Genomic DNA, 22,651 nt, shown 5'->3' on the forward strand with positions numbered 1-22,651 from the left:
ATTTCATGACTTGACATAACACTTCTGGGGTATTCATATGGATTTTGAAGGGGGGTATCGGAAAAGGATTGGGCTTTTGACATAACTCTTCTCAAATATGGCACCCCTTCCAAAGCGACATAAAGTCACCTTCTATATTTATACACCTTGGGTGAACGCACTTTTGAAGTCGTCCAAAATTTCACCTATCTTGGGTCAAAGGTCAGCACCGACAACAACATTGAAGATGAAATTCGCGCTAGGGTGCTGGCAGCCAACCGGTCATATTACAGTCTGAGAAATCTCTTCCACTCACGATACCTGTCAAGACAGTCGAAGCTGGGACTATACCGAACATACATAGTACCAGTGCTCACATACGCCTCCGAGACATGGACTATGTCCAAATCTGACGAAACCCTCTTAGCCGTGTTCGAGAGGAAGATGCTCAGGAGGATTGTTGGCCCCGTATGTGAGGAGGGACAATGGAGGAGCCGCTATAACGACGAGCTCTACGAGCTGTACTGTGACCTTACTGTCGTACAGCGACATAGACTCGCCAGGCTCCGGTGGGCTGGTCATGTCATGAGAATGGCACCGGACGACCCAGCCCGTAAAGTCCTTTTAGGCTGTCCCCAAGGACAGAGGAGGCGTGGTAGGCCTAAATTGAGGTGGAAGGATGGCGTAGACGAAGCCGCCAATAAAGCCGGGATACAGAATTGGACCAGCGTGGCGAGCGACCGTGAGCGGTTTCGGATGGAGCTTCGTCAGGCCAAGACCGCTCAGCAGTTGTAGCGCCACATAAGTAAGTAAGTAAGTAAGTAAGTAAGTAAGTAAGTAAGTATTGCATTTGTCAACATGGTCTTTGATTATGATGATGATGAGTAAAAAAATGAACAGGGACTTTTTATTTTTATTATCTAATTTAACTTAATAGAATGGATGAGTCTACATAGTTTTGAGACACGCGTGCGTAAATGAGGACAATTTGTGGTCATGGCTGTACGAAAAGAACTAATAGTATCTACACATCTCGCTGTAGTTGGGTCCCTTTCTGTTCTTGATAGTGGCATCACATTATCAACCAACTTTAACACTTTGTTGACGGGCGTTTTTTTCCCAAAACTAGCTGCTGTCACCGGGGCCAGCCGCCCCGGTAACGAACGACCGATCGAAACGGATACGACGAAACGAACCAAAACCCGAATGCTCGGCTGTGCAATGGTATACGTGCGACGTACATGTCCGTCTTTCCGTCCTCAACGTTGAGTCAAAAACAGACGAAGATCTTCGTCTCCCGTCAACAAGGTGTTAATTGGCGGTGGGAACTACAAACAGAGCCGAAATATCCTCTTACACTCCGGAAAGTGGCGCCTCGTTAACCTTGGGGGACTCGGCGATTTACCTATCGAGGTGATTGCTCGGGGCCGTTGTATGGAAGGAACAAGATCAGGTCCCTTAAGTAGTACTGGTGGGTTTCACCACACTATCAACCATTGATAGCTGGCGGTGTTAGCCAAAACTGTGCGAAAATACCTGCCCTACTCCGGAAAGTGGTCTCCTTTTTCTAGTTGGGAAATCTAACTTGTACCCCCTTGTGTAATCGATGACGACCGTTGTATGAATGGAGCAGAGTTGGATACGACTGTTCTGGAGAGTAATGCCCCAATGCCCCCTCTCGTTTGGTGATTTATATTTAACCTTCAGGTCTACGACCAAAAATACCTACGTTAACATACGACCGCCTACCCGGGTAGGCCATACGTTTTGTATGGGGGTTTGCATTTTGCTGTGCTTCAAAGCTAATATCTTTTGTTCTAGATGCCGTAGTGAGTTGAAATTTTCAGTAATGATACTTAAGAATGTTTTCTAACACATCCCATTCAAATAATAATATTAAAAATTCGATAAGTAAGTAATTTTTTCATTCAAATATATTTTATCCCATGGATCTACAATCGCCAACTCTGTAAACCATACATTTTCAATAAGTTATTGTGTTTGTTTATACTTCTTAAGTTTCTGGTGAAGTAACTTCTTGGTGCCTTCAACATTTTTGCTTATAAATTGAAATTTCAAAGATGTAGAAATATTTTTCTATTAAATTTTACGTTTTGGAAATGTTCATGTTCCTCAGTAAATTCAGTGGCATATCTGGAGGAAATTCTTCATTATACATTGTTACAACTAATATTTAAGCCTTAACATTTTAAAACTTAGCTCATATACATAAATTCGATCGTTTTGTTTCAAACGATAACATTTTCTTTTGTATTTAATTCAACCCGTTGCATCATGATTTTCTTGCAATTAATAAATTATTATTTTGTGTAGAAAATTATGAAAGTTCACCTAGAATGCTTTCGTTGCCGCTGTGTGGTCCAAAATGTAGCATAATTTGCATATTTGTAGATCGTCTTCGAGTTTATCTCATTACTTATTGTTCGAGGAGTTCGAGGAGTAAAACAGTCTTTCATAGTGTGTCTTAGATAAATTAGGATTGTTTTCAATATAAATATAAAAAGAAAAACCCGAGGGGCACCTCCTTTCACCTACTGGTGGTTTGTCTTGGTACAGAAAAATAAAAACTCTCGTGCAAAACGTATGACTTACCCGGGTAGGCGGTTGTAGATTTAAGGGGTATAAATGGAAAAATGGTGTAAAAAAATACTTAGAATAAAAATAAAAAGTCGGTTTTCGGCAGAATGATACAAAACATGTTGCTTGAGGCATTCCAGGAATTTCGAGTCGATATAACTGTTCAATTCGAAGTAATTGCAAAATAAAAGGGCAAAACTTACCCAGGTAGGCGGTTGTAGATCTGAAGGTTAATATCGTAAGATACTTTCTTCCCTCTCAAACCTATGTAGGGGTAAGCGGTGGGACTCATCATCATCATCATCATCATCATGTAAACAAATCAATGTCGGTCTGGAAATTGTTTATCCTATTCTGAATCCCCAGAATCCGATGCAAATCCGGTAAAAAGGGTCTGGTCCTGATGAAATGGGTTTGGTTGGGTAGAACAACTCGGATAACCCAACGAGAAATTTTGGCGTTATTTTGGGGTAAAAGAATTCTCTTGAGAACTGATCGCTCTTCTTTTCAGAAGTGTTTTACCCCTTCTTTTGCAGCAGATTTCCTATGCAATTTTGGATGTAAAACACTTCTGAAAAGAAGGGTAAAACAATTCTCTTGATACTTGCGGGACACCGCAAAAGAGAACTGTTTTGACAACGTGACTGTGCAACGTGTTTATAACACCTATTTCTGGCTATACGCGTAAAAAACGTATACAGTCTGTTCCCGAGTTACGCGGATAATTGGGACCAGAGAAATCCGCGTATCTCGAATTTCCGCGTATCTCGAATATTGCTTGACACATAGTTTATACTAGGAGTTAAGAGATCGAGCTCTTGTGTACATGTATCATAGAATATTCAAAAATTTTCTTTGTTCATTAATATGAATGCAATGCAAGCGTATTCAAACAACATAAATTGCAACAAACGAAATAAAAAGCGTAAGTTATGCAAATGTGTAATTTATATATTTATTCGTGTGGTTGTTCATCTCGGGAATTTAAATCGATGTAATAAACCCAATCTACTGTCAAATTTTGAAAACCGCGTATCTCCGAATCCGCGTAAGTCGAGAACCGCGTAACTCGAGAACAGACTGTACCCATTCGTAGTAGATTATATGAGCTGGGTTCAGGATATCTTTTCTTTCCCAAAATAATTATTTTCATGCAGGAAAATATTTTTGATTGTTTTATTATTTTGATACAACGATGATATTATATACATATCGTCCGGTTCGGAAGGCAATCAGGGGAAATGTTCAGAAATCGTCCGACGCCTCCTCTGGTTCGTGCTGGCAAACAGCGACCACGGATCGTAGCAGGCTCCTTCAATGTACGATGTGCAGCACCACTCCGTCATGCCCATTGAAAACACGTAGAATGCATTCATGTTTATTTCAAGCCGCTTCTTCCTCCTTGTCGAGACACTGAAATGTGTGAAAAGTGCGGACAAATCATCATCAGTAAGAACTCTCTGCTGTGGGTTCTTACACACGTACTTACTGTCTGGTGCGAGTTAACCCGGCCCCGGTTAACCACCCCGAGTCGGTCGATTCAAGCGCTGCTATCGGACACGGGCCACCGATGCTATGTTACACCCGGTAACAACCGATGATCGCCGTGATGTCCAACCGACACCGACCAACTATTAACACTGAGTTGCAGTTTCGGCGCCTGTTGCTAAGGGTCATCGTCTCATCCTGTTTCCTTTCCTGCCCTTTTCCTACCATGTTTCATGATGTTGTTTAACACATTGTTTAATAAACTTCACTCCGATTCCGACACCCAAACCCGCGAAAGCGTTATTCTTAACTCGCAGCTTCTTCTTCTTTCGCTATGCGAGTCGGGGTATATCCTCCTACGCTAAGTCGAACGTTTATTCCCTTACTCGTAATCAGAGGCGTACCGACTCTGTCCGAACTCCTATGAAGGGGCTCGTCCTTTAGGACCGGCTATAAAAGCCATATGTCCACCCGCCGTCCACGGGAGGGATAATTCCTTCCGTTGTCAGGACACAAGAACTCGTGGTCCGCTTGATTGACTCAAACAGCACGAGATGTGCGGCAGCTAGGATTTGTCTGACCTGAGCTCCAGCTCGGCGTGACCACGCGGTCGTGCCGTAACCTTACTTTTCCGCTAACCCTTTCAGGAAACTTGTGCACTGCTAACCTCCGCTCTGATTCACTACCGAACTGGAACTGTAACTCGCAGCTAGTTGGCCAGACTTGCACAGTAAACAGTAAACAAACAAAGGTTTGACAGCCAGTACCTGTTTCCACTGCGGTGCCTCCCAAAACAAATTATTGGTAGGTTATGAGATGTCCATGCCTACCAAAAATACACTTGGCAAGGTTCTTTTAGGTAGGCATGGATACCTTTGGTAGGCAAGTGCAGCAGGGTTCTCCTTGGGAATGGACATTCTACTGTATTTCTTTGTAAAAAATAGGATCCAGGAATTTTTCTAGAGCAAAACTTGCGAATCGCGTAAAAAACTCAATATATGTCCATTGGACATTCTACCCAACGTTCGATTTGAGTAAACTTATATCAATTACATTGTCTCTAGATCGACTAGTTATGTGACTAATTCGACTCAAATCATTGTGAGTCGATTCAAACAGTTTAAGATCAAGTCAGAATCGAATCGAGTCCCAAACCAATCAAATCTGATTCGAAACCTAAACGAATCAAATCGCTAGAAACCGTTAAATGGGATTCGAATCTTTGGAATCCGTCTAGGGATCGAATCTTCGAATCTTCCGAATCCCGATTTTTGCCAACACTAATATTTACAATTAAGCAACCTTGGTCAATTCTCAAATCCAAAACAAATCAACAATGTGTAGTTGTTTCTTTCCTTAGTTCTGGATTTTATTGGAAGAATATAATTATCAGTGTTTATTTAACTTAACCGACATTGCTCTTGTGCTCTTTATCTCATTTATATAATCATATCATCATATAATATAGCCAGTGGATCATATAATCGACGATGTAAGCGTACATGCCAAAATGAGTTAACTTCGTGAATATTAAGTGTTGATTTTCAATTCTTTCTAAGGGCGGATTACTGGAAGTCCAACGATCGAAAATATTGCGACTTTTGCAAGTGCTGGATTGCGGATAACAAGTCGGTCAGTGTGTTTAACAGAGTTTATAGTTCGTGAGTTGAGTAATAAGTTCTATATTTTGTGTATCTTTTCTCAGAGTGTTCAGTTCCATGAAAATGGAAAGCGGCATCAGCTGAATGTGCAAAAACGCATCACGGAAATCAGCCGTAACAGCTATAAAGCCCAACAGGAGCAACATAAGATAGATGCCGATCTAAAAAAGATGAACGATGCAGCCATGAAGGCGTACATGCAAGATATTTCTGCAGGAGCGGACATCAGCTCACGCGAATTATATGAGAAACAAAAACAAGAAGCAGCCGAAGAAGCTGCTTCTCAAGCCATTGAAAACGCCATGCCATCAACATCAGGCATCGGCCCTGCAGCACCCTCTAAACCTCGTAAAAAAGGTCGTGAAGCGGATCCCTTGTACATGGCCGGTATCGATAGCGATGATGAGTCGGCAGCAAGTAAACGAAATGCGGCTACTAAAAAACGACGCATTGAAGAGGTTGCTAACGCAGGAAATGGATCAATGTGGGTAGAAGCGGAAAGTGACGAAGGTTATCCCTACTTTTGGAACGTGAAGACTGGTGAATCTGTTTGGGAAGCGCCGAAGGAAGGTTTCATGAAAAAGGCAGAGTATGAGAAGTTGTCGAAAATCGCATGGCAAAAACAACGTGAAACGGAGGAATCGACTTCGAAATATGAGCTGGAGAATGCCGATGAAATAGCCGCACGATTGAGGCGTGAAAACATGGCTCACATTTTCAAGCATAACCGAAAAGTTAAAGAAGATCTTGAAAAAATGATTGATCATAAAAAAGAAGCGAAAGTTGATCTTGAACTTGAACGTTCCAAAAATCCTTACGGAACGTGGAAAACTGTTGAAGCGAAGTATGTACGAAATTTTCTTTTACATATGCAAATTTGACCATTATTCCTTGTTTCTGTTTCTTTCTAGAGATGAGAAACCAATTGATTTAGAACTTCCTGTGGCCCCTGCGCCGTTGTATGTTCCTAATGTTGCTCCTGAAATTCCACAACCAAAATTTAAGGAAAAAATTGTAGGTCATATACCTAATGAAGTGAAAGCCACCGTTAGTGACACGTTCATGAAAAAGCGCAAAGTTCAGCGCAATGCTCGACAGCGGCTGGATAATGATTAGTGAAAAATAATAGCATTCAAAGAATATGTATTTAAGCATAAATAATAATAATTTGTTTTACAAAATTATCAAAGTTGCATTATGCTAATGCGGGTTTAAACTTTTTTATCGCACTTCAAAAGTCTATTTACCTTGTCTTGTTAAAATAATCGATGTGATAAAAATCGATTATCGACTGGTTCGAACGAATCGACGACACGAAAAACTGTTATTCGTTTTCCTGGTACCTTTCCTTTCAATCACAGTCGCCTATTGTCTTGTAAAGCACGTTGCCCGCTGCTGGTTCAGTATTGACTAGGCCGTCGCTTGCAGTGGTCAGTTTTAGCAAAACAAAGAAAGCTATAGCAATAACGAATCTTGCTTAGCAAGATGTCTGCGAAGAAAAGTAACTTTCCAAAAAAGGTGAAGGCATTGGTCCAAGCTGGGCCGATTCTAACAGAGGAAAACAGAATAGCAGACGAACAGCGACTGGCGGCGTGTAAATGTAACCGCGGCAAAACCACCATCCATTGCACTCGATGTGGAATGTTATTTTTTGGCAGGGTCCATCTTGAATGTTCAGTGCATAAGAATGTAAGTATTTTCTCCAAGAATAAGTTTTTTCGGCGCATAATTCAATGCATACTTCATTCTGTAACAGGTGGTATTCCTTTATGACTTGCGGCAATGTTCTAGCTGCAAATGTTCATGGAAAAACCTAGAGGAGCTGAATATTGATTTCGAAACGTATAAGAAGTTAATACGTGTGCCGAATCCGGATCTCAAATATAAATGATATGGAAAAATGCAGAATTTTTCGACGAATCATGATTAATAACGCGTAATAGAATTCGAATTTGAATTTAAACATTCTTTTGTGCTCCAACTAATAAAGATTTGTTGTTTGCGAAGAATATGTTGAACTTTATACCATGCAATCTATTTTTATTTAGCAATCAGCAACCATTCTAGGCATCACACACCCTAAAAAAAAAATTAAATTTGAGAAAAAATCGCATATTCACCCTGACTGTAACTTGCACCTCTTTGAAGCTTCTCTTCATTGAATGAAGGCGGGATCAATGTGTAAATATTAGAATAAAATGGTGAAACTACCATAAATCGTGGCGTACTAGGAGAAGATCTACCCGTATTTTAAGCTGTGTTTAGAACAAGTAGGCAGAGTATTATTAACACCCATTGCTATCGAACTATTTATTACGTGTTTATTACGAGGACAACTTTGTACAAGCGTAATTATTGTTTCAGAAAATGCAATCTGTTTTAAATAGAGAACCAACCAGGAGTCCCTGCTCGGTCTTTGTTTTTATCTAGAAATTTCTTATGGTTCTTTTTGGCGTCATCCAAGGATTTTTTATCGTCCTCAATCTTTTGTTTAGCGTCTGTCGGGAACATATCAGGAAACTCGAACTTCATATCATTGGGCTAGAAAGCGAATAAACCATTACGAAGAATCGAAAAACCCGCATAGAAAGCTAGATTCTTACCAGGGTAACGTATGCATATTTGGTATCCTCCTCTTTTGTTATGTATCCTAGAACCATATCGCGCTTCGTATTCCCAAGCGCAATGCGTGTGCGAACGTTGACGACTGGTATTTTGTATATTTTCTGAAGATAGTTCTTCACATCGTGTCTGGTCATTTCCATTGAACATGCAAACTGCACAACATTTGCCGGTTGCTCGTGTTCAGCGCGCACAAGCTTGAGCCAAAAGTTCGGTAAAAACACTCGCAGCTGGGGATTGCCTAGCTGATAAATCGGATACCAACGAGTAGACATTTTGCACCTAACAAGATATAAAACAATATTTTGTTATTCTTGTAACAGCATGCTATGGTAAATTCGATTGAATAACAAACCCAAGGTCCGGAGAAACAAGGCGTCAAGGCGTTCTGTTGTGTCATAAAGATTGTTTTGCTACCCAAATGTCAAACCCGGCATTCTACCCGCTAGGAAGCTCGAAATATCGTTCTAAAAACGTCCTACGCGCGGAACAACGATTGCTCGAAATTGTACCCGCTAGGCGATTTCGAGCAATCGTTCTAAAAACGACATAAAATGAAACAAACATGGAGCAGTTTTGTATGGGAAGTAGCACGAAGTAGCACGACTGCTCGAAAACGGCCTGCATTTGTTGCACCCCCATACAAAAAAGTAGAACGTTTGTTGTGCGTGTAGGACGTTTTTAGAACGATATTTCGAGCTGCCTAGGCTTTTCGAAAGTTGTCAAATCCCATACATTTTAGCATGTCAAAAGCTGACGCGGTGAAGCACTGACAACCTTAGTGAGTGGAGCTAGGTGGCACAGTTGGGCACCATCCAACAATAATCCGCTAGGCAGCTCGAAATATCGGACTAAAAACGTCCTGCGCACAAACAAACGTGTTACTTTTGTGTATGGGCATGAAACAAATGTAGGACGTTTTTCGAGCAATCGTTCTACTTCGTCCTACACACCAAACAAAACTGCTCGATGTTTGTGTCACGTAGGACGTTTTTTAGTACGATTTGCTCGAATTCTTCTTCTTCTTCTTCACTTCGTCGAGGATTTACTCCAGTACGGCTATTGAATCCAGCTTCCTGGGCCTTCGCAAGCTAACCTGGAGACATAGACCTCTTTAGGTTAAGGACTGGCAACTAAAGGCCATATGTCCTGATTTTCTGTGGTTTTCGATTTTCTGTAGGCGTCACCTTTTGACTGCCACCATGCGGCCAGGAGCACTGCTAGCCAACCACGCTAGTGAGCAGTCAAAATGCGGCTGTTCACCCGCCGTAACGAAAGGAATATTTCCTTCCGTTTGTCAGATCGCACGAAACTCGTGATCCGCTTGATTACTCAAACAGCACGAGATGTGCGTCGGCTAGGATTTCTCTGACTTGAGCTCCAGCTCGGCGACACCACGCGGCCGTGCCTAAGATAACCTTACTTTTCAGCTAACCCTTTCAGGAACCCTCGTGCACTGCTAACCATCCGCTCTGATGCGACGCCGAAACGGAACTCGGATTTGCTCGAATCACCTAGCGGGAACAACGCTGGTTTTGACAATTCGTTTCCAAACAAACTTTTAACACAAACAGGACGAGTAAGCATAATACCTTACCGCGTATCTAGAAACCTTGAATGAATCGTCTTTTTGACAAGTTGTTCGTCCGTGCCAGAATCGCTACAAGCAAGGTTTTGCAGGTTTGTGGGTTATATTTTTGTTACGAAATTAACCAACTTTTGCGAAATTCAATGAGTAAAAAATATTGGATATTGAAGAGCTGATTGTTTCCGGCTACTGTCTTACCTCCTTGTTTCATCTGTGCTTCTGGACTGATGTTGCGTTGTTCACAAACCTTCATTGTTATGTAATGATGTTGTTCTTTTAGGTAATTTTGCCAAAAACTCTTTCGGTCAACCATCATGGGTCACGGATTCGGTGAGCTTGCAAAGGTACGTGGAATAGTTACCCACAAAATCTCTCCATTCGAGCAACGCGCCTTTGCGAATGTGATCAGCAAGGGCGTACCAAATACGTTGCGACGAATTCGCTCGCAAATCTTCATCGTCACACCGCGTAAGTTTGGAATTGTTGATTTTGTCAAGTTCTTATTAACATGCTCGTTCAATTTTTCCCCTTCCAAACAACACCAGCGTTCATCATGGGATACATGGTCTACAACTATATCGAAAACCTGCATACCCAAATCAATCGCAAGAACCCAGCCGAATTTGAGAATGATTCGTAAGCTTACGTTCGTACTAAAATGTTGCAAAAGTGTAGCAGTGTAATAAAAATGGCAACAACCTAACTAAAACTGATGACTACATCATCATCTCATTGGTATAGTGATGAGAAAATCCTTTAAATTGTTCAGGACTTTCAGGAATTGTTTCCAAATATGCAGTTTTGCTACGTTGGAAAATCTTCTGATAGACTGAAAAAAATTGGAAATGGTAACTGAAACCCGAACACAGTTTGCCACGTTCCGCATGCTATAAATGCATTTATTTGAATCAGTTACCTCTACCAACGACGAATGCAACACCATCCATTTCCATAGCAACGTCCGACACCGGGTTGCTGGTTGCAACTCTCGCCATTTGTTTGTTCTGTATCTACGCTCAATAATTTGCTTTCATGTTAATAGTATAGTGTAGCCATGTACGCCCTGTAGGACCATTCATTCTTGTTTATCGCGTTCGCCAAATCGACCATTGGCAATTTGCATATGTGGGGCAACGACATTGCCCGACCTCCACCTGTTTAGTGCGTATAGTTCTCTTTAAGCTAATCGTCAATCATGACTTCTGGTTGAAGAACAGAACGACTTTCGATAGACCATTCAGCCGTTATCGATTCACAAGAATGGAGGACATTTTGATTTCCGTTGAATGGCGCTTCAGGATGTACAATTCAGCGTACCTCCTATGAAAAAAGAGCGTGATGCAAAGTTGCGTGACTCCCGTTTGGAAATATTCGAGTGGGCGTTTAGTCCAGCTGTCGGGACACTGTATTTGATGGTGGCACAAATTCACTCGTTCCCGCTGGTTTCTACATTCGGAGCATTCGAGCAACGGAGGACTGGTGACAACTGGTGGGATGTCAACGGAACCGAAGCGAGTATCAACGAACCTTGCCACTATGTACGGCAGGTAAGTCACACCGTCGTCTTGGGCAAGTTAGGTTGCATTAGGACGTTTATCGATTCACACTGGCCCACTGTGGGTGGTAAGAGTAGGATGACGATTTTGAGGTCATGTCTGTGCATGGTTTCGGTGAATACCACTTACCGAATTTCATGGCTTGCTGATTGGGCCTACGACGATTTGCATGAATCGTTGCACGAGTAAGAAAATCAAATCAGCAAACAGAGGTAGCAAAATCGATCTGTGAGTAAACAGAAGTCAGTGTTCGGATGGAGCTGGGTGGAAAGCAACAGAACGACGGTAGTCTCGGCCCAAATTATTACGCTACAAAGCACTGCTTCAATTTTTAGTGCAGCGCCAGCGTTGTTAGAAAGTAGATGAACGGCAGCAAACAACCACGCAAAATGAGAAGAGGTTTGTTTAAAAGTATATTACTTTATTTGTATTCATCTGTTTCGTTTGGGGTTTGAATTAAAAACACGCTAGGCTCGCCACAGGTCACGAACGGATGAAAATTTGCTTTTGCACCGATCTCGACAAGTCGGTACTGATCAGTAACTTCGAAAAGCGAGGCTGGGTGCAGGTAACGGCCGATGATGACTGGAATTTCTACTGGGCCGGGACTGGAACGTGTCGGAACATCTTTAGCGTGGACAGTGGCTATCGAATGCACGATAATCAGCTGATTAATCACTTCCCGAACCATTATGAACTTTCGCGTAAGGACCTACTCGTGAAGAACATCAAGCGGTATCGGAAGGATCTCGAGCGCGATAGCAACCCGCTGGCAGAAAAAACGGAAGCAAACATCCCGGGTGGTTCAAAGTACCTATATTTGGATTTTATACCGATCACGTTTGTACTGCCGGCGGATTACAACATGTTCGTCGAAGAATATCGTAAAAATCCACAGAGCACGTGGATCATGAAACCATGTGGTAAATCTCAAGGAGCTGGCATCTTTTTGATTAATAAGTTGTCGAAATTAAAACGTTGGTCGAGAGAAGCGAAAACTTCATTCCATCCGCAGATTGGCAAGGAAAGCTACGTTATTTCGAGGTACGGGAAAAGAATGGTTGTAAAATTTCGTATTTCTATATTAATTTCGTAAATGAATTTGTTCATCGCACAGGTACATCGAAAATCCCCTTCTCATTGGAGGAAAGAAGTTTGATCTTAGGCTCTATGTGCTCGTTACATCATTTCGTCCACTAAAGGCTTACCTGTTTCGGCTGGGTTTTTGTCGGTTCTGCACAGTGAAATACGATACCAGTGTCACTGAACTCGACAACATGTACGTTCATCTGACTAACGTGAGCGTCCAGAAACATGGTGTAGGTTATCAATCGTCCATAAGCTTACCTTGGGTTCTAACATTTTGTTTTTTATTCTTAAATGTGCTTAGGGCGAGTACAATAATCATCACGGTGGCAAATGGAGTGTACAAAACCTGCGACTTTACCTTGAAGGAACACGTGGCAAGGAAGTAACGGACAAGCTATTTGGGTCCATCACTTGGTTGATAGTACACTCGTTGAAGGCTGTGTCGAGTGTAATGGCAAGTGATAGGCACTGCTTCGAGTGCTACGGTTACGATATCATAATCGATAATACATTGAAACCGTGGCTGGTCGAGGTGAATGCTTCGCCGTCACTGACTTCGACCACAGCAAATGATCGAATACTAAAATATAAGTTAATCGACAATATTCTTAACATTGTGCTACCGCCTGATGGTGTGCCGGAGTAAGTATAAAATCAGCTTCATTGGGCCCATGAGTAGCTAAAGTTATGCCAAAATATAATCCATTCATCTTTGCTTATTTTGCAGTGTACGTTGGAATAAAATCCCTAGTCCAGATATGTTGGGAAATTTTGATTTATTAATTGATGAAGAAATTGCAGCTCAAGACGATAATCTACAAAATAGTGGCAACGGTAAACATCGATCTAACAGTAATCGGTGGAAATGAATTATTGCACAAATAGGGCAGAGTGCAGTTATGCTCGTTGTTTTCCACAGGCTTGTCAATACCGCATTCGTTTTTGTGAGTGAAATTATGGTAGATGTACGAAAGACGACATTGAAATATAAATTAATAAACAACAGGATATTTTTTCTTCTTTTTTGAAAAAAAAAAATTAAGAATTGTATGCATTGTAATGTTGTTTCCGTTAAAAATTGTACAAGTAACACAAAAAAATAATTGTATAAGTAACAACTTTTTGTTTTGTATTAGTTTATTAGTCTATAGATTTGGGTTTCCTCGTAACTATTTTTGTTTTTGTTAGAGTGTTTTTAATTTGCTGAATAGCTTGCCTATTCATTTTTCGAGGTTTCTGTAATGTTGCAGTCATCCAATTGCGTAGGCATAATATCTATTATGCTTGCATTATCTCAACGCAGCTCTATTATTCTTATTTCCGTTGCGGTTTTTAATTGATTCGCTAGTTTCGATTTTATGCCTTCCTTTGTTCAATAGTTTTTGTGCGTCCAATTTATTTTCCTAACCACAAACTCTCTCTTTAGTATTCATACTTATCCTCATGTCTGTATTAGTTGATTTGCGCCATGCTTCAACATGTTTCTAATACTACTTTTAGCGTCTACTTTAATTGTGCAAGAGTTTTCTTACGTGTATTTGCGACTCGTTTAGCCTTTCTTATTAGGTAAAATAAGTCATTTCATTCTTTGTCAACACCCAAATCCTAATTTTTCCTCTGTTTAGGTAAAGTTGCTGCGTCTGACTACAATAAAAAAAGCTCAGGTAAAAGTTTTTATAACTACCCTTTTCTATTACTACATGCAAACCTAGTAGGAACCAGCAGTAACTGAAATTCAATTCGAAAATATAGTAATATGAGAATCTCGAGAAATTTCTAACGATTGCACATAGCTTTCAACAAAATGTAAACTTTCGTTAAGCACATTATCGCTTGGAACTATAGACATTAATAATGTTCTAGTAACGAAAATTACAACGTTTTAAACATTGACACGAAAATAAGATTATTAATGAAAGGCGAAATATAGAAATAATAAACATAAAAATCTAGACAAATATATTGGGACGACTATTAAACGACTTTCGTTATGTACAATGCCACGAAATTTGACGAATGCAGAAACCCTGAAAACAGAAACAAGATCAAAGCGGCACATAAACTATTTCTCTCTCTCTCTCTCTCTCTCTCTCTCTCTCTCTCTCTCTCTCTCTCTCTCTCTCTCTCTCCCCCTCTCTCTCTCTCTCTCACTCACATACACACACACACACGCGCGCACATATGATAGCAAAAAAAATTAAGAAAGAATGTTTATTTGTTTTTCAAATTAATTGACTGACGTTTATTAAAAGAAAGAATAAATGTACGTATTCGTTTAAAATATAAACAGCACAATGAAATAAAAGACCTGCTATACAAATTACGCGAAAAATGGTTTCCCTAAGATTTGTCTGCTTATTCATTTTACAGTTTTGACATATTTTTAACTTTTTAAATACAATTTGGTTTTTTCTTGTAATTTGTTGTTTTAAGTCATATGTCTTGTCCGTAACAGGGTTCGTAGTAAGGGCATCATTTTGTTTCTGCTGATGTTTCTTTTCAACTAAAGGCAACATTCAATATTTAATCCATAAAAATATTTTTGCGTATATCATTAAATTAATTTCACTAAGTACAATCTTACCCCGACGTTATCTTGTTTTTTTGCTGCCCATGAATAATATTTTCACTCGTTGTGAAGCAATTTTGTATTTTTTCTAGATCTAGGTTATTTCTTTTGTTTTATTAGTTTTGCTATTTATACTTCCTCCTTCACACCTAGTGCGTTGTTTTTCATGTTGCACAGTTATATTCATCTTCCACTCAATTTATTTCAAATTTCTAATAACTTTAGTTTAAATATATTGGTTGAAAGATTTAATTTTGTATTGTTTACTATCTATATACATAAGGATCTCTTGCACGTCTCATAAGGATTACATTCCGTATGTGTAGGAGATCCTTAGTTATTCTAGTTGTTTTTTCACTATAAGCTGGAAAATGCCTAATAGTTTCCTCTGTATGAAAGCTTAGCTTATTTCTTGCATGGGGCTATATACAAAGAAATATTTTTTACATTGAAACAGGAAACATAAAACACAGCAAACAGGTGTCTAACAGGACGAAGAGAGCAAATAAATGACCAAGAATCCTATTGAACATTATCATTATAATTAGCATCTCACTAAGTTGCATTTATATTTATAGCAAGCCTTATGAGTGTACTTTGATACATGCTTTTGTATCAATTTTATATCAAATAATGTTAAAACAATATATTTGTACAGTGTACATAGATCAATACACTTATATACTGTTTTATCATTACTCATAAACGTATGTTGTGGTGGCAAATCTATTATATTGTTGCTAATCTCTATTTGTTGAGTCTTAATTGTTACGATTGGAAATAGAGATTCGACATTCTATACTACTAGGCGAGTCTTAAGGTATGTTTATGCTCAATTGATACTTCTGCAGAACTGTTTTGTTAGTTGGCGTTATTTACTACCTCAAGGATTCTTAAAAAAACGAAAGAATGTTGTCGTTGAAAAGCGAATATTTTTCTTCGCTCAACTGAAGCGTTCCTTAGATATCACTTTCAAACGGTATGCATTAGTGGCATGACAATTCAGTCAGCTCAAAACAAACACAAATTTTAATAGGAAAATCTTCTGCATTATTAGTCACATTAGATTTTGCATACGATTCAAAAAGCTAGAAAACAACTAAATTGGTATTTAATGCATACGATTGTTGCTCGTTCATTGAATGTGTTAGCTTCACATCATATGAATCTGTGTTATCATGTTGCGAAGATATCAATCGGAACTTACTATGATTGAAGTTTCTTCTTTTTTTCATAGGAACTGAGAAAATAAAATTCATATTTCATATCCATAAATTACAATTTATGTATTGTTTGGTGTGTGTTTTGATTTTATATTTTTGAATGTTCGACTGATTTTCTGAAAACCTTAATTAAAGAAAATTGCGTTTCTACGATTAGCGTGAATCATGAAACAGACTTCACTGCAGCTAAAAATAAAGATCTTTTGATGAGTGTTTTAAATACAAAAATCATGATCGATATTTAACTTAATTTTTTAGTACTATCTGCAACAAATGATATAGAGTATGATGTCTTATGCCTAAGTGAAAGGATTTTGTTTCAAATCATTCAAACCGTATGCAATAGAAGTAATGTGAGCTTATTTATGGTTGCATTTAAAGTTAATATGTTTTGATTAAGCTTAAATGCAACCATGAATGAGCTTAAATTACTTTTTAATGAAAAACAACCATATTTGAGTAGATATCAATTAGAATGAATACATTACAACTGAGTCATTCAAATAGTTATGGGATGATGAAATAAATAATTAAGGATTTTCGGTTGATCATGCCTTCCATTAATGACTAGAATCAAGCAATTCGTGGCAAATTTAACAGATTCCCCGCATTCAATTTTCGCTGTTTGTTGTTTTAAAGTTCGTTTTTGTTTCGTGCATTATGTGATTTCTCGATGTTGGTTTGAAACGCTGTAAATCGTTTAATCTTGGTATTGGCAATAGAACTAACTAATTTATGCTTGAAATCGTTGAACAAAATTATTATTTAAAAACATGGACATTAAATTCTGTATCGCCTCCTATCCTAATGTTAACTTAACAATAGTATATAACAATATCTTCATTTGATTTAATCGGCCAATGTATAGATTGGTTATGATGTATTTTAGTACCATCGTGCTAAAGCATTACATCCAAGCTTTCGATTTCCATATTTCCTTAATTCAGTTTTGTTTACGTCATTTATATGGGCTGATATAGCTTTTCTGCTTTGCACCCACTTTTGAGCGATTTCGAGCAAATCGTTCTAAAAAACGTCCTACGAAAAACAAACATCGAGCAGTTATGTATGGTAGCACGATTGCTTGAAAACGTTCTACTTATGTTTCACCCACATACAAAAAAGTAACACGTTTGTTCGCGCGTGGCACGTTTTTAGGACGATATTTCGAGCTGTCTAGCGGGCACTGGCCAATTAATGAAGGTGTTTCGCAGGGCTATTTGATTTAGAATAGGTGCACATCATTGTGTTAGGAATGTAAAATACTTGTGACTTGTAGATCATTTCTCTTATCTGGTTATAGGGTGGAGTTGTCTGATTTTAACAGTGTTATTTTTACATTTAGCAACGGAGTTCTTCGCAATCAGGTATGCAGCGTAAATTTGAATGCGATTTCATTGACTGCGGTTTTAAATTGCCAGATGTGAAAAGTGTAAGTATTTGCATATAATTTTATAACGATTTGATTTGCTATCAGAAGAAATGGTTAAAACTTGTGGAAGATGCTTCTACCATCATTCAGTAAAAAGTTTGATATACAGAGTCTATGCGATGGTACGGAATAGAAACGTATTTTGAATGGAACCAGTCATGCCATCTCTCGTGCGGTACCAAGATGGCATTTTAAAACTGTTTCTTTAGACGCCATAAGATATACAGTATGTTATATGATCGATGAACAGGTAAGGCTTTCCGATCGTTAGAGAGAATACCACATTGTATGTTGAAAAGGTAAAAGCGCGCGTTAAAACTTTTACTCTTCACACATCTTTTTATCATGTAAAGTAAAACATTGTGTAACTACACTTACATAAAAAGAATTCTATTCATTCGTTCCATAACTGATAAATGTGCGTTCGATAGAATGACATTAAAAAGTGGTGGTGTTACAGTTGCCGACTGCATTATGTTTTTCCTGGATGTTTTGCTTTATCGTTGTAATTATTTGATTTTCCATTTTGGCTCTAGCGACAATTAGAAACGAGTTCTGGGACAGTTGCGGGTTATGCTTGATTTCCTACACACTGCAATAATACGTTCTTAAGTAAACAATTAAAATACATTTTTCAATTAACACATTGTCGTTATGATTTAACCTCTTTCACTGCGTTTTTCTCTGCGTTTGCTTGAGGCTACACTAGCATAGTCTACGGTGCTCGATGGCAACACCTGCAAAAGTGATCGTTTAAGTCGTGTTTTCGTAACTGCAGTTAGTGTTCTCGACATGACTGCTATTGGCGTTGAAGATCGTTGTGTTGCAAATGAGCTCTCTTCTCGCAAATTATTTGTTCTGCCATGCACGCTATGATCCGGAGCCTCCGGGTCAGCGGCAACCGCAACGGGACTGAGTTGTTGTTTCTGCTTTGCGGAACCTTTTGTGCTCGAGAGTGAAGCCGATTCTTGTAGAGCAGGCAAACTGCTAGGAAACATAAAATCAGCTCGATCGGTGGTGCCACTGTTAACTGTTGGTGTTGTTGGAGTGACCATCGCTTCATCCGCTCCAACCGATTTTGCAGACATGGTAGAAGTAGCATTTTGTTGAAGACTACTGTTGCTTTCCTCAAGTGAGGCACCGCTGATTGTACCCTTAAACTCCGCTGCTCTTGCTGGTGCTGCTGGTGATCCTGGAGCTTGACGAATATTTGTGCCAAATGTTCCGATAGGACTTGTTTCCTGCATTCCGGATGATATAGATTTACTACTCCGGCCAATTCGAGTGCTGCTGGCGCTGGTGATAGCCTGCGTAGCAGAACCTTCTGCTCCGGTTTCATCGAGATGGTAAAGGTGATGTTGTTGGTGCTGCCGGGCGACCATCTTTGCGGTCGTTGTTTGCGATGGTTTATAACTAGCAACGATAAACTGAAGCTGATCGTTCGCATCATAGTCTTGCACCACTCGAAGTGGACCGCTATTGTCAGCATCAGTACAATTATCGTTGTAACGACAGGTGATTTTCCCGTTCTGATAATAGAGTAGCATTTTTGGCATCGTTGATGGGGCGAAGTTGGTGAACATTGATGTTTCCGTTGCCATCCGTTTTGCAAGAGATTGTGTGGATTGTTTTAGAACAAAGGATTGTGGACAGGTTTGAGATGTTTGATATCGTTGGGATTATTTAATATCAAAGAAAAATTTAAAAAGGTGCGTTTAGCGCCATATTTTGCATTTTTGCACATGTTGTTTCGTTTTGGTGTGTATGTGATTGTTTGTTGATAGTTGATTTGCAGGTAGTATACGTAGTAATGTTGCCGGTATTGTTATTTCAAAGTAGCGTTGTGTACGAGTGTTATTATCGGAATTGGTGGTGTTTTGAAGCGCAGGTGCGTGCATGTTTTGTTGATTTTGTGTTGTGTAGTGGAGCGCACAGCAAACGTTGTACACACATCGGTGTGACAATGGAAAGGAGGAAAAATAAGAGATTGAATTAAAATATTATTCAACTACGATGCAATGTTGATGCTTATACTATCTATTTTTCTATAAACTAGATTGTGTTCTACGCTTTGATTGGTAAGGGTGTAGAATCCTTAAAAGATTCCTTAAAAACTTTCAAAGCTGCATAGAATTATTTTATCTCTTTGGCAAAATGACGTACTTTGCAATGCAACAGATTAACGTCTTTTATGAGTGCACCTTCACTATATGTTGCATGAAATGCATTTGAGAGTACGCTATCCTTTAAGATCAATCGCAATAATGCAGTTTACATAATTTTCTGAACTTGGTAATTTCCTCTTTTCACCACATTACTAACAAAGCAATAGAAACTGGTTTTGACAACATTTTAAATGTATTTATGATTTCATAATGATGCTAATCGATTGTGTGAACTTATATTCGAAATACGCCTTTATTGCCTTGCGCTAGGTTCGACTGATCGGTACTAAACAGATTTATTTTTACAAAAGCGAATAGATTTATTCATGCGTGGGAACAGAAATAAAAAAGAGCATGCAATCTTATCGAAATAACGATTCTAATATACTAATAGAATTTTTTTATTGCTACTTTATAATACTTAAAATCAAATATAGGTGCGATTTTCAAAACTGAAATGAAGAAGAAAAAAGAACAGAATTCAAAATATAGTAATATATGAAAAGTTACAAATTTATCCTTAACTATATTTTTAAAGATAGAAACATAGAGGGTATCAAATTTGAAGAAATCAACAGTAGAACAATAAACTGTTGTTGTGAAGTGAAAAAAAATTTGCCTAAAAAGATATTTTTTAAGTTTGTTTTTAAAAGTTATTCTAATCGGACGAACACAAATTTATAGATGAAAATATATGCTCAAATTGATAATTTGAGATTGATGTTGTGCGTGGAAGGACTTAGCACTATAACTAAAAATTCCAAGTGATGCAAGTGTTGAAATAGAAAAACGTGTGATAACGATGTTCGAAAATAACATAAAATTACGACAAGAATTGAGGATATTCTTGTCGACATGAGACATGTACTTCAATGAATTAAAATAAATGTTTACTAGTATGAAAGATTCAAACATTAAAGAAATGTGATTTTTAATGTGCCCAGAAACAGTTGTGTGAATAAAAAAGAAAAGAAATAATCTAGAACATGGAACGTATTTTATAATTTCACTGGCCTATGTTGCTCTAACAAGAAACGTGATTGGTGCGTGATGTTTTTGTTTAACTTAATATAAACAAACACAACGTTAAAAAATTTTTAAAATAAAATATAAACACATTTCAGTTTTTGATGTAGGTTTTCCGATAATTTTTCATCCATAAGGTATTACATAAAGAAAGTTCAAAATCTTATGTACACTCCATCAATTGTGAAGATTAAAGTGATTTTTGATATTAAATTAGAGTACGGATGAACAAGTGTTTATTGCAACAAAGAATTCGTGTTTGTATCCCGAATTGTCTCGTGACATGATTTAAGCAATGCAAATGATCTGTTGCATGATCAAAATCATCATCATCATCATCAAAATAAAAATTTTGCCCGTATTTCTCATGTAAAAGTGCCTAACTGAAGGGATGAATAAGTAAACTTAACGAAGTCTAAGCCACCTGTTGAGATGGAATAAAATGTATCATTCAAAACACACAGGTTTTATGAACATTCTAAATATGGATTGATAATTAAATGGTTAACACAAATAACAAGTTCCATAGTAAATTGAATAAGATAGTATTCTCTTGCTGCATTTCGGCTTGTCTTACATGATTTATAATGAATTCTCCCTTCGATTTTATTATGACATGGGTCTTAGTTTTTAACATAATCGAGTCTTTTATGGTAAAATTTGCACAATTTTTACTTTTATCGTAAACGAGATTATTGCATTGCATGTTTCCAAGACAAACACTACTTTACTCTATTAAGGATATCATTGAAACAGGAACGGAAAATGTGAAGCAAAAGAAAGAAAGCGTACAAAATGAAAACTAAGTAAAGAATATTCAAATGTTTAACAAAAAAGCAAAACTTAAAAACTAGAAACTCATGTTTTAAACACCAGAACTGAAGACAGTTATGTTTTTTTTAATTTAAAACCAAGATAAAAACCAAAACCATACAATTAACTCGAATGTTAGTGTAGTTAAAGAGTGAATTTTTACCGATGCACACAACACGCGGAATTGCTCACCAGTTGGGCACAGTAGGGGACCTGGAATGTAATTTGTTCGCAGGTTGCAGTGTTAAATTAGTTCAGTTATGCAGGTTATTTTTATTATAATGTTTATAATTAGTAAAACATATGGTAGTGAAGATGTAGTAAATGTAAATGTAGCAGCTATAAAAAAAACGAACACATAGTATATTTTAAAACAAATTCAATGGTATGATTGATATAGCCACTGATCAATTTCTTGACCTGATCCGTCGCTAGGTTACATATGCTATCATGCCAATGTTTAATGATTTAACATATTTTAACCTTACCCAAATATAATGGAGCAAACGTTATGTTCAAACAAAATAAGGAATTTGCACTTAGGCTTGTTTGTCGTTAGTAAACAAATTTTAACCTACAAAAAAGTTATGGGTTGGTCACAAGTTAATTTTTGATACACTTAACTCATATATTTTTTTATTCAGTACATGCACATGTTCATATGCTATATTTGAACGGCACGCATGCTAACTAACACACAATATACTCGAAGAGATAAAAAGGATGAATCAAATAGTTCAGCTTTATATGTAATTTGATTATTAAAATTGAAAGATACCCTCAACCCGGTTCAGCAAACACAACAGTCAACAATATCTGAGAGTTTAAGAAGTTAAAACAAA

General features: G+C 38.2%; 5 protein-coding genes across 5 annotated transcripts in view; 3 read left to right on the plus strand and 2 right to left on the minus strand.

The window, feature by feature from the left end:
• Window positions 1–5,402: 5,402 nt before the first annotated feature.
• LOC131272121 (WW domain-binding protein 4) lies at window positions 5,403–7,036 on the plus strand. Its single transcript, XM_058273760.1, has 4 exons — window positions 5,403–5,557; window positions 5,625–5,697; window positions 5,771–6,570; window positions 6,638–7,036. Coding segments are annotated over exons 1-4 (1,080 nt in total). The 5' UTR covers window positions 5,403–5,555; the 3' UTR covers window positions 6,843–7,036.
• Window positions 7,037–7,886: 850 nt separating this feature from the next.
• LOC131272124 (large ribosomal subunit protein uL23m) lies at window positions 7,887–8,700 on the minus strand. Its single transcript, XM_058273763.1, has 2 exons — window positions 8,330–8,700; window positions 7,887–8,267 (listed from the first exon to the last, which is right to left on the minus strand). Exons 1-2 carry the CDS (start codon window positions 8,621–8,623, stop codon window positions 8,106–8,108), a joined length of 456 nt encoding a protein of 151 aa, XP_058129746.1. The 5' UTR covers window positions 8,624–8,700; the 3' UTR covers window positions 7,887–8,105.
• A 1,260-nt stretch (window positions 8,701–9,960) lies between these two features.
• On the plus strand, window positions 9,961–10,645 carry LOC131272125 (cytochrome b-c1 complex subunit 8). Its single transcript, XM_058273764.1, has 3 exons — window positions 9,961–10,028; window positions 10,217–10,404; window positions 10,482–10,645. The coding sequence occupies exons 2-3, from the start codon at window positions 10,251–10,253 to the stop codon at window positions 10,574–10,576; spliced, it is 249 nt and encodes an 82-aa protein (XP_058129747.1). The 5' UTR covers window positions 9,961–10,028; window positions 10,217–10,250; the 3' UTR covers window positions 10,577–10,645.
• Window positions 10,646–11,430: 785 nt separating this feature from the next.
• Window positions 11,431–13,450, plus strand: LOC131272120 (polyglutamylase complex subunit TTLL1). Its single transcript, XM_058273758.1, has 5 exons — window positions 11,431–11,483; window positions 11,964–12,536; window positions 12,610–12,811; window positions 12,883–13,223; window positions 13,309–13,450. Exons 1-5 carry the CDS (start codon window positions 11,431–11,433, stop codon window positions 13,448–13,450), a joined length of 1,311 nt encoding a protein of 436 aa, XP_058129741.1.
• A 5,014-nt stretch (window positions 13,451–18,464) lies between these two features.
• Window positions 18,465–22,651, minus strand: part of LOC131263677 (protein kinase C-binding protein NELL1-like) — a 47,950-nt gene continuing 43,763 nt past the window's right edge. Inside the window, exons 13-14 of the mRNA XM_058265918.1 lie at window positions 22,002–22,022; window positions 18,465–19,334 (exon numbers count right to left, since the gene is read on the minus strand). Coding sequence (XP_058121901.1) covers window positions 18,465–19,334; window positions 22,002–22,022 — 891 coding nt within the window. The remainder of the gene's footprint in view (window positions 19,335–22,001; window positions 22,023–22,651) is intronic.

This window comes from Anopheles coustani, chromosome 3 (genome assembly GCF_943734705.1).
Source record: "Anopheles coustani chromosome 3, idAnoCousDA_361_x.2, whole genome shotgun sequence".
Classification (NCBI taxonomy): domain Eukaryota; kingdom Metazoa; phylum Arthropoda; class Insecta; order Diptera; family Culicidae; genus Anopheles; species Anopheles coustani.

Excerpts from the sequence above, each read along its gene's own strand:
- LOC131272121 (XM_058273760.1), top strand. Across the intron at positions 5,698-5,770 it reads GGATTGCGGATAACAAGTCG|AGTGTTCAGTTCCATGAAAA; the intron begins GTCAGTGTGTTT and ends ATCTTTTCTCAG. Across the intron at positions 6,571-6,637 it reads TGGAAAACTGTTGAAGCGAA|AGATGAGAAACCAATTGATT; the intron begins GTATGTACGAAA and ends GTTTCTTTCTAG.
- LOC131272124 (XM_058273763.1), bottom strand. The coding sequence starts at position 8,623 with ATGTCTACTCGTTGGTATCCGATTTATCAGCTAGGCAATCCCCAGCTG. Across the intron at positions 8,268-8,329 it reads AATATGCATACGTTACCCTG|CCCAATGATATGAAGTTCGA; the intron begins GTAAGAATCTAG and ends TTCGCTTTCTAG.
- LOC131272125 (XM_058273764.1), top strand. The coding sequence starts at position 10,251 with ATGGGTCACGGATTCGGTGAGCTTGCAAAGGTACGTGGAATAGTTACC. Across the intron at positions 10,405-10,481 it reads AATCTTCATCGTCACACCGC|CGTTCATCATGGGATACATG; the intron begins GTAAGTTTGGAA and ends AAACAACACCAG.
- LOC131272120 (XM_058273758.1), top strand. The coding sequence starts at position 11,431 with ATGTCAACGGAACCGAAGCGAGTATCAACGAACCTTGCCACTATGTAC. Across the intron at positions 12,537-12,609 it reads GAAAGCTACGTTATTTCGAG|GTACATCGAAAATCCCCTTC; the intron begins GTACGGGAAAAG and ends TTCATCGCACAG. Across the intron at positions 12,812-12,882 it reads TGAGCGTCCAGAAACATGGT|GGCGAGTACAATAATCATCA; the intron begins GTAGGTTATCAA and ends AAATGTGCTTAG.